The sequence below is a fragment of the Macrobrachium nipponense genome, chromosome 1 (assembly GCF_015104395.2).
Source record: "Macrobrachium nipponense isolate FS-2020 chromosome 1, ASM1510439v2, whole genome shotgun sequence".
In the NCBI taxonomy this organism is placed as follows: Eukaryota; Metazoa; Arthropoda; class Malacostraca; order Decapoda; family Palaemonidae; genus Macrobrachium; species Macrobrachium nipponense.
In genome coordinates, this window is record NC_087200.1 from 82,794,178 (window position 1) to 82,807,878 (window position 13,701).

At 37.7% G+C, this 13,701-nt stretch overlaps 1 protein-coding gene across 1 annotated transcript in view; it reads left to right on the top strand.

Annotated features, from left to right (window-relative positions):
* Nucleotides 1–12,960, top strand: part of LOC135219414 (uncharacterized) — a 19,146-nt gene extending 6,186 nt beyond the window's left edge. Inside the window, exons 2-4 of the mRNA XM_064256175.1 lie at nucleotides 4,921–5,040; nucleotides 5,436–5,540; nucleotides 10,649–12,960. Of these exons, the coding sequence (XP_064112245.1) occupies nucleotides 4,921–5,040; nucleotides 5,436–5,540; nucleotides 10,649–12,162 (1,739 nt within the window). The 3' untranslated portion in view covers nucleotides 12,163–12,960. The remainder of the gene's footprint in view (nucleotides 1–4,920; nucleotides 5,041–5,435; nucleotides 5,541–10,648) is intronic.
* Nucleotides 12,961–13,701: the final 741 nt, after the last annotated feature.

A 13,701-nucleotide genomic window follows, 5' to 3' on the forward strand; every position in this document is an offset into this window, starting at 1 on the left:
GAAAATGAATCTGTTCCGGTGGCAGAAGCGAAATCAGAGTAATAATAATAATAATAATAATAATAATAATAATAATAATAATAATAATACCCACTAAGGCAGCGGCACGACCCCCCCCGCGCTGCGCCACCGCAATATAAGCAGCTGGACTCACCCTCTCACTTCAGTCCTTCACCCACCTCCGCCCAAGAGGATGTCTGAGGTTTATTCAGACGAAACGTCCAGAAAGAATAGAAGAGAAATACAATTTAACATCCATTCTATCTGCAATAAACTCTACGGGATATACCCGAAAATTTGACTACCCCCACTGAAATTTTTTACCAATAAAATAAAACCAATCGTTTGACCTAATTGAGATATGTCAACCTGCGGTGCGTTGCTCACCAGTTCAAGCAACAATGAGAAAGCAATAATTAGAAAAATAGAGAAGAACCTATATAAAATTAATGCAGCTGACGCAGCAATTACTTTTAATAAAACAAATAATAATAATAATAATAATAATAATAATAATAATAATAATAATAATAATAATAATAATAACTAGAAAAAGCAGTAATACTAATAATAACAACTTGAAATTTGATGCTAATGATGCAATGTAGAATTATACTTAGGTACATTTACTATAGCACTTATTCGGTTATTCGCGACATTGATTTTCTCAGGCATTTACCGTCAATACTGAACATAACTCCTGCAGTGTCCCCAGTGCCGCATGGGTCGCTCCCCGCGTGGTGCAGACAGGGGGCCGGGGCTGTAAGGGCCCGGGGAAGGGGGGGTGTCCTTGTAACTTGCTTTATATCGCGGGGAGAAAACAGAATCTATAAAAGAAAAAGTAGAAGAGCGAGGAGGGGGAGGAAGAGGAGGAGAAGAAGAAGAAGAAGGAGGAGGAGAAGGAAGAGAAGAAGGAAGAGGAGGAGGAGGAAGAAGAAGAGAAGAAGGAGGAGAAGAAGAAGTAGGAGGAGGAGAAGAAGAAGTAGGAGGAGGAGAAGAAGAAGTAGGAGGAGGAGGAAGGAGGAGAAGAAGAAGGAGGAGGAGGAGAAGAAGTAGGAGGAGGAGGAGAAAAAGGAGGAGGAGTAGGAAGAGGAGAAGAAGAAGAAGTGGGAGGAGGTAGAGGAAGGAGGAGAAGAAGAAGTAGGAGGAGTAAAAGAAGGAGGAGGAGGAAGAGGAAGAGATTGTGAGTTATCTGGCATCACAACTACCAGGGTCACTGACGTGGAAGAGGAAGAGAAGAAGAAGTAGGAGGAGGAGGAGAAGAGGAAGAAGGAGGAGAAGAAGAAGTAGGAGGAAGAGGAAGGAGGAGAAGAAGAAGTAGGAGGAGTAAAAGAAGGAGGAGGAGGAGGAGGAGGAGAAGAGGAAGAAGTAGGAGAAGGAGGAGAAGAAGAAGTAGGAGGAAGGAGGAGAAGAAGAAGTGGGAGGAGTAAAAGAAGGAGGAGGAGGAAGAGGAGGAGAGAAGAAGTAGGAGGAGGAGGAGGAGGAGAAGAGGAAGAAGTAGGAGAAGGAGGAGAAGAAGAAGTAGGAGGAGAAAAAGAGGAAGGAGGAAGAAGAAGAAGTAGGAGGAGAAGGAAGAGAAGAAGAAGTAGGAGGAGGAGGAGAAAGGAGGAAGAGGAAGTGGAGGAGAAGAAGAAGGGGGAGGAGGAGGAGAAGAAGAAGAAGTAGGAGGAGGAGGAGGAAGGGAATGAGAAGAAGTAGGAAGAGGATGAGTAGTAAGAGGAGGAGTAGAAGTAGGAGGAGGAGGAGGAGGCAAAACGGTAGGTGATGATTACATTGGCTGGAAACTTTCCTCAAAATAAAGACACGAAATTCAATGCCAAGGTTACTTGGCTTTTGTTCTTAAATCCTCGTTTAAATCGATTTTCGTTTTCTATTGCAGTTTATATTTCTTCTCGTTTAATTTCTTTTTAGAGGTCGTCTAAGAATGAGCCCAGGCTTTAATTAACATTGCGTTTTCATTATTCTGTTATTACTGATGAATCAAATTCTTAATCACGTTTCTCGTCACCCCAGTGTTATGAGAAATTTGAATTATTATCATTATTATCATTATTACAAAAAGCTACAGAATTCCAAAAAAAAAAGAAAATACTCACCGACTTTGTCGAACCTGGCAAAAATATTGGAACCTCGTTTAAAACTCATATATATCACCAAACTCTTGATAATATTCCAGGAATTGTTCGAGAGATTCTCCATCACTTAAAGATAAAGTTTCTGGCAACTGATAAAAAAAAACTAGAAACTGCTACCTTATTCACATCCATTTTATACAGATCTAATGGCGGGGTCACCATTGACGAATACTTCAGTGCTCATTATCTTCGTCGATATCATCGTTAGAATGCCATTAATGGTATCATCAATTGCGTTGGTTTTATTATTGTCATCAACCATGGTAGAAAATTTATAATACTTTGGCATTTTATTTTTATCAGGGCTTGGAAATATGTAGCTAACCTTTCATGTCTCATCGTATATTGAGCATCTATCGGCACAAAAGGAACCTGCTCATCTTATATACGCTACTTTTGTCAGAATAAATTTCATAGTCCATAGTCTTCGCATAGCAAATATTTTGTACCCGTTGTCTAGCCTTCTCTTATACTCTGTATATTTTCTTCTTGCTGAAAGACCTAAAAAAAAGCTTCCTTACTCTTCATTCATTGTTTCCCCACGCTTGAAATAGGACTAGAGAACCCGCGAACTGGTTATTTTCATATCGTACACACAAGGTCTAGGTGTATTACCTAGACCGTGCGTACACACACACCACACACACACACACACACACCACACACACACACATATATATATATATATATATATATATATATATATATATATATATATATATATATATATATATTCATGCTCAATCCACTTGAAGGAAAGTCTGTAGAGAAACGATTAAGTTTAGTTTTATTGGTTTATCCAGACCGTTTCCTCCTCTCCGTCAGGCCTTGACAAGGGCGGTTTGACATTAAACGGTTTCCAAACTACAAAGGTTTGTACTATTCGCGCTTTGGAAACCTTTTGCTAATAAATCGCCCTCGGCAAGGTCCGGTGGAGAACGCAACAGTCGCGACTAACTGATCTTTCCCTCATGTGGAGTGACTGTGAGCAATTATTTCTTCGTGTCCGTGAAGATATATATATATATATATATATATATATATATATATATATATATATATATATATATATATATATATATATATATATAAATATATATATATAGTACGTGTGTGTGTATGTAGCATTTGTTGACCACGAACCTGGCTCATTTGTCCAGATTATAAACTTATTCTAATCTTTTATGTGAACTTGCATAATGTATTTATGTATTATCGGGGACAGAGGATTCATTTTCTTCTTGCCAATATCCGGGATACCCTTCCCTGTAGTGGCCTACCTCGGGGAAACCCTGGGAACCTTCCCCCAGGGGAGGAGGCTCTCTATGAGACACCCACCCAGGTGCGAAGTCCTGTTCCAGAATCATTCTAACAGAATTACGAGAAGGGAGACATCTGCTAGAATACATCTATCTATCTATCTATCTATCTATCTATCTGTCTATCTATCTATCTATCTATCTATCTATCTATCTATATATATATATATATATATATATTATATATATATATATATATATATATATACGTGTGTGTGTGTGTGTGTGTGTGTGTATGTATGTATATATATATTTATTTATATATATATACATATCAAACTCCTACCCAGTTTTTCCACTGGGCAACACTAACAGAGGAATTAATCACAGCATTCGTCGATGGCATTGTTATTCATCGTTATCTACATTGTTATCATGTTCACAGATAACGTATGTTGTTCCCTTCATTACTATAGACGAGGAAAGTGGTTCATTGTTGTCTTTATGTACTTTTCTGGTCTGTTCCACAAGCATCCATGTTCTATCGTCACTCTTTCAAACAACCGTTAATAATAGGGCTGAACAATACAAAAGCATATACCATTCAGTACCTTTTGATGCCGCAAATAATGACAACAAGCGAGGGACTAATTTCATTTACAGTTGGATGGTTTATTGAATGACCATAAAGCGAAAAGGCAAGGTTTCATGTTTGATAATCCCGGAAAGATTCTCCACTAAAACTGAGGATCATCTGGTGCCTCAGCCAGATGTCACCCCATTAGAAGCCGCAGTAGCTTATACCAAGAAAAATCTCTAATGACCAACGTAGTATACAGATTTTAGGTAACCCAACAATACCACCATCCTTTAACTGCAGTTTCCAATACTAAGAGGCCATATTCTAGTATTTCGTCAAGATAAACAACAGACAGAACGTTTCCTACTTGAGGATACTGACTTTTCACAGAGAGCCTAAGCCTAAGATCCACTCCCCAATGTATAACCTTCTTATCTGAACAGTGGGACACAACATCAGTTATCAGATCAGACACCAGAACAATACCTTACCTTAGTGGAACCTATTAGTCTTTTCTCTTCCATTTTAACATCCATGATTTTGACCTAACATCTGCCTTCAAGGAAGCAAATGAAAGTGATTTCCTTTTCATTTCCAGGCATTATTTTTCTATATCATAACCAGGTTTACCAGGTAATTCTGCTTTTCATGTTTGAGGACGAGTAGCTGGATCAAAAAATTTTCTATATTGCTAACTGTAACCACATTTGCTAAATAGACAAAAGATGTTTTAGCATTTGCTAATATATGATGTATTGGGTGTAGTATTTCAAACTAAAAGAAGTGTTTAGATCTGCCACCCTGTTTTTTTTACCAGGACAGCTAATTTGCTTCGAGTTTTCCACTCAGTCTCTCAAATCAGCCTAATTCTGATCATTGTATGTCCGCAATTATAATCTTTAGTATTATGAACATTCTGATTCTCCATAACTGTGTCTCCTAACAGGTGTACCAACTCTCGTGGTCTGGGCTTGCATTGGGGTTGGGGTAGTGACTTTCTTGTGGACTGCAGTAACATTAGGTCGACCAGAATTGCTACAGCCCGCTGGAGAGTGGTTAAAGCCTGGTAAGCAGAAATTCTTACTTTCAGTTGCTGGGAAAGCTCAGTCTAATATACCACAGACTGAATCTCTCGATGAAAATACTTATATTAAATTTTAAGGATATAGCACCATCATCAAACAATCCTAAACACACTGATATAGTTACTTTGGTGAAACTTTGGAACAAAGCAAAATCAGAGCCAAATACATTCAGCAATACTGAAATAGACATTTCTGTAGTTTCACGTTTATGACTATTCAAGTTCAGTATTCAGATGCTAATGTCATAAAGTTGACTGAAGATACCCATAATTGATTCAATAATTCATTAGACAAATGTCACTTGATATATGCTAAAACTGACTTCATTTCTTGCAGCAATTTGATGTTTTTACTAACAATGTGGACTGTTTCACAGAACCGGCACCTTTGAAGCCTGCATTTGGGGACCTGACTGCAGAAATGAGAAAACTATTGGCTCGCCGAGTGTTGAAGCTACAGAGGGACATCGTGGCTCGTAACGGTAACATGTTTTGATGCTAAATATATCTTAAATGCCTGTGATCTGCAAAAGACTAAGGTCAGGTGATTATATACAACACTTGTGGGTTTTGCCCTTGGTGAGTATCAATGAGCAACCTAACTCTTAGAAATATCTCAAGTTTCGTAGGTTGAATTCTAAAACCTACGAAATCTTCATCCCAACGTGAATATACCAGCAAGATTATAAATACATCCTGAAGCCCCTACAGCAAATAAGATTTGCATTGCTCACCGCAGACTGTTTTAGCATTGGCTGTAGCAATAAGCTTAAATGCCATTTGATTATATATATATATATATTATACTATAGTATATATTATATATATATATATAATATATATAGATATATATATATAGATACATATATATTATATATATATATATATATATATATATATATTATATATATATATATATATATCTATTATATATACATTCAGTTTTAAACGACGCTAGGAAAGTCTTACACTACAACACAATGAGTAAATTCCTTCATTTCTTATTAACTCATGTTTTATCTTTCACTTGACTGAGGCGATTCACCAAAGAAATTGGCTGTCTCGGCAATAATTCTGAAGCCTTTCCGTCTTACTGTTGTTAAGGCAACAATCATGTTTTAATCGTCCGTTAGGGAAACCAGATCCCAGTCGAACGAGATAATAACATCTCATCTCCTTTGTACAACTGTTCAGCATAACCCTGTGGCTTGTATTTAATTACATTATTTTAGTAATGCTTGATATTTTCTTTTTGATTTCATTAAAGTTTTAGTGTCCTTACTCTTCCTTAATTATTTAGTGTTGCTCAGTGATTCTCTTCCATCAATTTCCTATCACTTCATTATCATGTCCACATTTCCCCGTCATTTCAGTCTTTTCGTAAGCTCGGCTCCTCAGCCTGAATCTTGTCATTGTTCTGTCAGGACACTAATGTGAGGCCTCAATCCTCTAATGTAAGTAATGACCTTTTCTCTGACCTTTTTAGACATAGAGGTACCTTCCTCGGTTCCTCCTGTCATTGATCTGTCAAGAAACTAATGTAAGGCCTCAATCCTCTCATGTAAGTAATGCCCTTTCCTCTAGCATTTTTAGACGTAAATGTACCCTCCTCGGTTCCTCCTGTCATTGTTCTGTCAAGAAACTAATGTAATGCCTTCCTCATCACTTGTAAGAAGTAATGCCCTTTTCTCTCGCCTTTTATCACATGTGTAGACTGTCTTGAATCACTGGTTACTTCTCTTGGCTAGAACCTGCTTCATACAGGCACCTTCCTCGTTCCCTCGAGAACCCACCATCTCTAAACTCTAGGAGGCACCTTCTCAACCTTTTCGTATTATCTAAGAATATTGTCACTCTCTGGCTTACCCGATGACGTGTCCCTTGATTCCTGCTTTAGTTTAGTCCTACTCTTTCAATCTTCCGTAATCTAATACAGCTAAGGACGTTTTTTCTGAATTTTTGGACTTACTGGTAAGTCAATATCCTCTGAAATAGCATTTTAAGCGATTATACTACACCCTTAACTCCTTCTTCATCCTCAAGTTGGGCAGATTAAATACTGTAAAGTTTCCAAATCAACTCAATTCCTGCCTCTAGTTTGACACCTTTGTTTGTGGTCCAAATGTTTTAATTCTGTTGTTTAAGATGCAGCTCTTCTTTTTTTCGAGATCCAGCTTCATTCCAAAGGGATCCATTCTTTCACATATTCGTTTCGTCTTCTTTCTCAGTAATACTGTTCAGTTTGAAAAAGAAACCCACAAAATTACTGCGTACAACGTGTTTACTTATAAATATTTACATTTTATTTATAAGTAAACACGTTATACACAGTAATTTTGTGGGTTTCTTTTTCAATCTTCGGAAGAAAACTGAAAGACGTTTTTGTTCTGTTCAGTTTACCGCTTTTCCTTGTCATACTCTCAGGCCTCTATTTTTTGCACTGAATCTCAATTTGCCTCTTTATCATCTATCATCTTATTTAATTTGCCACTTCAGTCAGTATTTGGAGTGCTCAAGATATTGCATATTTGGTTGGCTTCTAAAATTTTAGGATAATTTATAGAAGGAACAAGCTCTTTGCTTCGTCCTTACCCATTCATCCCTGAGAATAATATTAATGTACCTCCACATATATTGGGCCTCATCTTTTGTGTCTCTCCTCTATAAGGTTGAAACAGGGGCACCTTGTCTGGCCAAGGACCCTGCGTTTCCTCTCATCTTCCTTTTTCGTCTATAATGTTGAAGCTCTGTCTTTGCTGTTTCTACTGTTAGCGTGAGCTCCCATAGAGAATTCCCACCTTCTCTTGGATGTCCTCATAATACGCGCCAGGCAGCTTTTACCCCAATTCACTCTCTAGAAACCAGTAAAGTTACCGTTTCTGTCCCTCTGCTGGTAAGACTTGGGACTTTATTCCTCTATATTTTCGCTCACTCCTGTAAGCTTATTTAATCTTTCAAACTGAATACAGGTGTAAAGAGATGTGGGAATCTTACCTTGATGTGGAATCCTCTTCCCGTATGAGACAAGATCTTTTTTGGTAAAGCCATCACTATTTTGTCTTCTTCATTCCCAAGTAAAAGGCTCATGTAAAGCAATGGTTTGTATGATCAAAAACATAAAGTTAAATTTTAATAATCGCTGTGAAAGCAAAGCAAAGTTAAAGATCCTCACGAATTAAAGGAGTTTCCCACTTGTTCCCTGTATTTCCTGTTGGCACAATTGGTATATCTTCGAATGACGCCAACTGCTGTCATAAGGTCTGGCCTCTCTCCGTTGCCTCAGGATGCCATATTTTCGGAGGTTCGTTTTTTATCCTCTTTGTTTAGCAGTCTTCATTGTGCATCAGTATTTAAGGAAAAAAAGCGATACTCTCTTTACATTTAGGCTGTTTCTTGAACTAGGTTTCATTTAGCAGCTTCTATATTAAGGCCAGTTTGCTTCCCGAACTTCAACGTTGTTAACGTTGCTCCCAGAATCAACTGTGCAGATAAGTAACTTTTCCTTCTCTGCTGTAAAGTTAAGGAATTCACCTCCTACTTTAGTTTTCCCGGACTATCAGAACAATCGGTTTTTTAAGAGATCATACAGCTTTAGCCAAATGTTGTTGGTTTCTTGGTTCTTGGAAAAGTTTGGGATGAGGTTGCTAGCCACATACCCTGTTCCACAGATGCCTTAAGGGTTTATGCGTAAATGATTTCTTGCATTATTTGTGTTCACGCATCCAAGCACTGACCAGACCTCTTTCGGCTTCTCTTTGTCCAATGGTTAGAATAATCTCTTCACCAGTGAGAAGACCCAAATAAGAAATCCAGACCTAATTGGTTAATTATATGTCTGATAGCTAGTCGACTATAGCGAGTTGCAGCCAGGGTTTAGTTGAACGCAAGGGTATTGTCCTCCTACCAAAAAACTTTATGCTAACACGCTCTAGGGCCACCCATTCTAAATGAAAAAAAAACTGAACTGTTGATATTTCAGCTGCTTTGTTTCACTCTCCTCCAACTTTCATTTATATGGAGAACTCACCACTCAGTTTGATAAGGCAGCAGGAGTTTTCTTCCTGATACAAATAAAATTTCTTTGTGTGTACGCAAGGTACTGTTTTGTATTACTAAACATCCACAAGGAAAACATAAAAGTTTTTTTGTATTAGTTACCGCTCCTAAAAGCCGAAAGTAGTTGCATTATGTCCTTTTGGCGATGGCTGAAATTATGGGTCTGCTATATTATTGAAACGCTAAAGTGCCAGTGCATTAAAAGATCAAAGTATCTTCAATCTGCAGTCTTATTTCTTCTGTTGCGCACAGAAAAAAAGCAATACCTGTATACATATCACATTCTATGTACTAGGGTCATAGAGAGCTTTAGAACTAAATTCACAAGTGGATGCGTGAAACATTATACGTGGTAATGAGAATTTTTTTTTTCTTATTCTTGACTGCTTTTACAAGCGGTAGTCAATGTGGAAAATGGAATGTCAGAGACTAAATACGTATAATATAATTATTAATCCCAATAATAACTAACGTGCCTTGTCATGATGAACAAGAAACACTCAGGGTTGAATAAGATAATAAAATAAGCGTCCTATCGATAAAACCTTTAGAATACTCCGAACACACATGGAGTTCTCTGTCACCGCTGTCGCATTTTCTAGTGAAATGCCAGGATTTAAGACATGTGGTTTGTACCATTTAAGAAGATTGTTTTATCATTATATTCAGTTCGTTTCAGTCACAGGGAATGAATATATTTAAGCGGTTTATTTCTGTTCTCACTATACTCCGTTAAGACTCATTACTTTATTGGCCAAAAATTCCGGGAAAAATGCAGAGTAAAATTGCAGGAAAGGCTTTTGGGGATTTACTTTTGTGAGGTCAGTTGGTGAAATGGTTATATGTATATATACAGGCCTTGAAATGTTTATGTATTTCACACTGACTAATGACATGTCAGTGTTCCCTTCATCTATTTCAGTGATTTAGTGTGCACTTATTTGCGCAAGTGGAAAAAAAATTGTAAGCGATAAATAAATGTGAATACAAGAAATGTAACTGCATGATGCATAACTGGAATATTTTCATGAATGGTGGAAAGGTACTTTCATGCCTAATGCTTTTACTGCTTCGATATTCAAATATACGATTTGCAAATCTTTTTTTGAAAGAGTTTGAAAATATGGGTTGTACTCAGACTATGTCTCTGGAATACGTTAAGATATTTTTTTTCTAATCTGTCATACTTTAATTAACCTAACGGGGGAAAGAGAGAAAATATGAAGTGCAAAGATAACAAAATAAAACGAATACATTTTTCAGTTTTATGACATCCAAAGACCCCTTTTTCATTCTTTATTTCTACTTTTACCGTGAATTTTTATCTTGTATTCATATTAATTTTTTGTCTATGGAATCATGTCATTTCTTCTTTTACCTAGCTTAGATACATTATCTATACTATCTTCTTATAAAAATTTTGCTGCCTTTGGACTTAGATGAGTATAACTGTACCTAACCCTTCTTTCCCCTTTTACATACATATGTTGCCCCAATGCTGCATCTTGACTCATCTTACCTATTTCCGAAACAGGTTCAGCAACTATGAGCGGGCAGTGGGCATCTGAATTGGATCTCATAGCGGGAGCCCTGGACCCAAGAGTGAATCTATTTGACCGAAAAGCTCCTACAAGAGTCTGTCCCGAAAAATTCGAAGAGGGTAAATTCGTGAGAGAGGTGTGCAAAAACGCTTTCAAAACCTCCGAGCTGCTCAGCGTTATCCTGCCAGCAAGAAGCTGGACGCTGGAAAGAATCGCCAAGGTTCTGAGAGGCCTCTACAAACATCCCAAGATGAACATAATTCTCATCATCGATAACAGCGTCCCGCCTCCAAAGATGAATGTCACCATTTTGCTCACTTACGACAAAAGTGTCAGTGAAGGCAAGGTTCTCAACGATGCCGTGTCTATGGTAGGAACGCCGTTTGTTCTGATAGGAGAGAATCTAGATTTATACTCAGAAAACCATGCATCTTTAACGAGGCTAATTCAAGTCATGGATCAACAACCGTCAGTCGCTGTTGTCGGGGGTGGTTACCGCGACGTCCATGGCCAATGGCGTCACGGCTGCATTCAGAAATCCATAACCAACTACCACGCAACATTCATTCACGGTTACGAATACTCTCACCAGGAGTGTATGTACTGTGATGATGTGGTTGGTCCCTTCGTGGCTAACACCAACCTTCTCACTGAAGAGCCTTTCAGCGAGGAAGTGAGCCAGGCAGTGATCTATCACGACTGGTTCACTACGGTTGTCAATGCTGGATACTCTGTCATGGTGTGTCCAGATGCAATGTTCTTCATTGACGAAAATCCAGTCATGGGGGAAGAAGACTGGAAAGAGTATGGGAGAAGATGGTCAGTTGTTTCTATAGATTCTTATGACGGAAACCATTATAAATTTTCCTGCTCCGATGTCCATTTAGATTGCAATGACCTCCAGAAAAAGATATCGTGGTTCATGATTCCTCCCTGTTGCAGAGAAATCATCATGAAAGGAATAGAGCTCGTGGATAAGTTCAGCCAAGAACATGAGATTAAATATGAGTTACATCACGGCTCCCTTCTAGGCGCCATTAAGCTTGGAAGTTACTTGCCTTGGGACTTTGATCAAGATATATATTATGACTGCCGTGAGAAAAGCATATGGCAGTCCATGGACCCTTTTCTGAAAGAGAACGGTGCCAACTGTCACTTGCGACTGTCCAACACCCAGACACAACTCGTCATCCAGTGCAAATCCTTTTTCATTGATATGGTCTGCAGAAAGCCACTGTCACACCTCACTTTGCCCGAGATTTACAGGAATATCAGCACCTGGATAGACTATGGTGGGTACAGAGTTTCAGTCATGGCAAATCCAGGAGCTTCGGCGAGGGAGCACGGAGGTATTGAGAACTTGCGTCATGCTCAACACTGGCGAGTGAAGAACCATCCTGACCCAGGTGCTTTTCGCCCCTGTAGAACCTCCCACACTTCTTGCCTCGACCGTCATCCCGCCGACGGGAATTTTGCGTTTGCTAACCCCCCGGTATGTTTGCCATAAGGAATGATTCAAAATTGGGACTTTTCATATTTGTTGACAAAAATCATGTTACTCAGTTGTATACAGCAAAAAAAATACCATATAGTTTGTTAACACTAAAAATGTAATAATTTCATGGTTATTTTCTCTCTTAAAACTTTCTGATGTAACTAACGTTGGTGATTATCTGTGATCCACAGTTCAACAAAACACCATTTCACTGGATAGCACATAACTATTTAAGCAGTTGTCTGTCTCTTTGTTGAATGATCTCAGCTTCCCCGGCCATTCCCAGTCTATAATATTGCAAATATCTTGTTATGAATAAGAATAATACATAACAGTATAGTAGAGTCAAAGATAGTTAAATTCATTGTGATATGATACAAACTGAAAAGCTTTCAACTGGAATCTTACTCTTAAACCTAGATTTTTCAAGGATATTGCACATCTGTTAACAGCTATAAATATATTGCTGCCTGTAGTGATATAGAACCTTCGAATCATGAATATTATAAGTTTTTCTCCCACCTCAGAAATGGGGTATTCATTTCAAGGATGTGATCTATTCTGATTATTTTATTTTGTACCCTTGATCTGACTGATTCATCAATCACAAAGAATCAGGGTAAGAAAAAACTAGTGAATGGTATACCTACAGCAGTGGTGGCACAGTAACAAGTTGATTTTTCATGATGACCCTTGCCTTAACATTACCAATGATACTCATAAGGTTGTACAAATTTTAGGGTTAGTTTTTGTACTGGCCTTATAGGGGGTTTGATACCCCTTATAATGTCATTTATTAATAAAAATAAACACCAGCTCTATTGTATTTTGAATTCCAAGTCTCAGATATGGTGTGGTTTGAGAGACAACTTTTCGAACGTTGTTTCAGTATGAATTTAATTAGATCTTTTTCAAACCAAGTTCTCATAGACATTTGTTCGCAATGGCAAGGTAAATAAAGTTTCTTGGAAAGGTAAAATATCCAATCTGAATTGGATGGTGTGGAAATTAGTCTCTGGACAGCAAAGACAAATGAATCAACTTGATTTCAAATTCTACTTCCTTCGTGGGAGAGCCAAATAGACGTTTCCTATTGATCTTTGCTAATCAAGAGGAAAGAGAGGTGATAGTGATTGCTAATGGCACTTGTTTTATTTCATTTTCATTTAATTGCTTTCTCTAATAAAGGAAACGCCACTGAACTCTTATTTCTCTTACTTTAAACTGTAAGCGAAGAATAATGTTAAAATATATAGTTCACAGAAGTAAATCTACCTACAATCTATTGTGTCTATCTTTTAATTAGTTTCTGTAGTAATCTCAAGTAAGGCAGTCAGTTGACTTAATGTCCCGTTTGCGACTTTTCTTAGGAATTCTTATAATGCCTTTAGGTTTTTTTTAATAACAAAGACATATTATTCGATCCTTAATCTTATTCCTCAGAAGTTTATCATTTACTTTCCTTCCAGTTACAGTTCCTAAGAAGACTTGAAAATTATTTCTACATTGTATTCAATTTTTATCATAAGTTTCCACTTGTGAATGAGATTG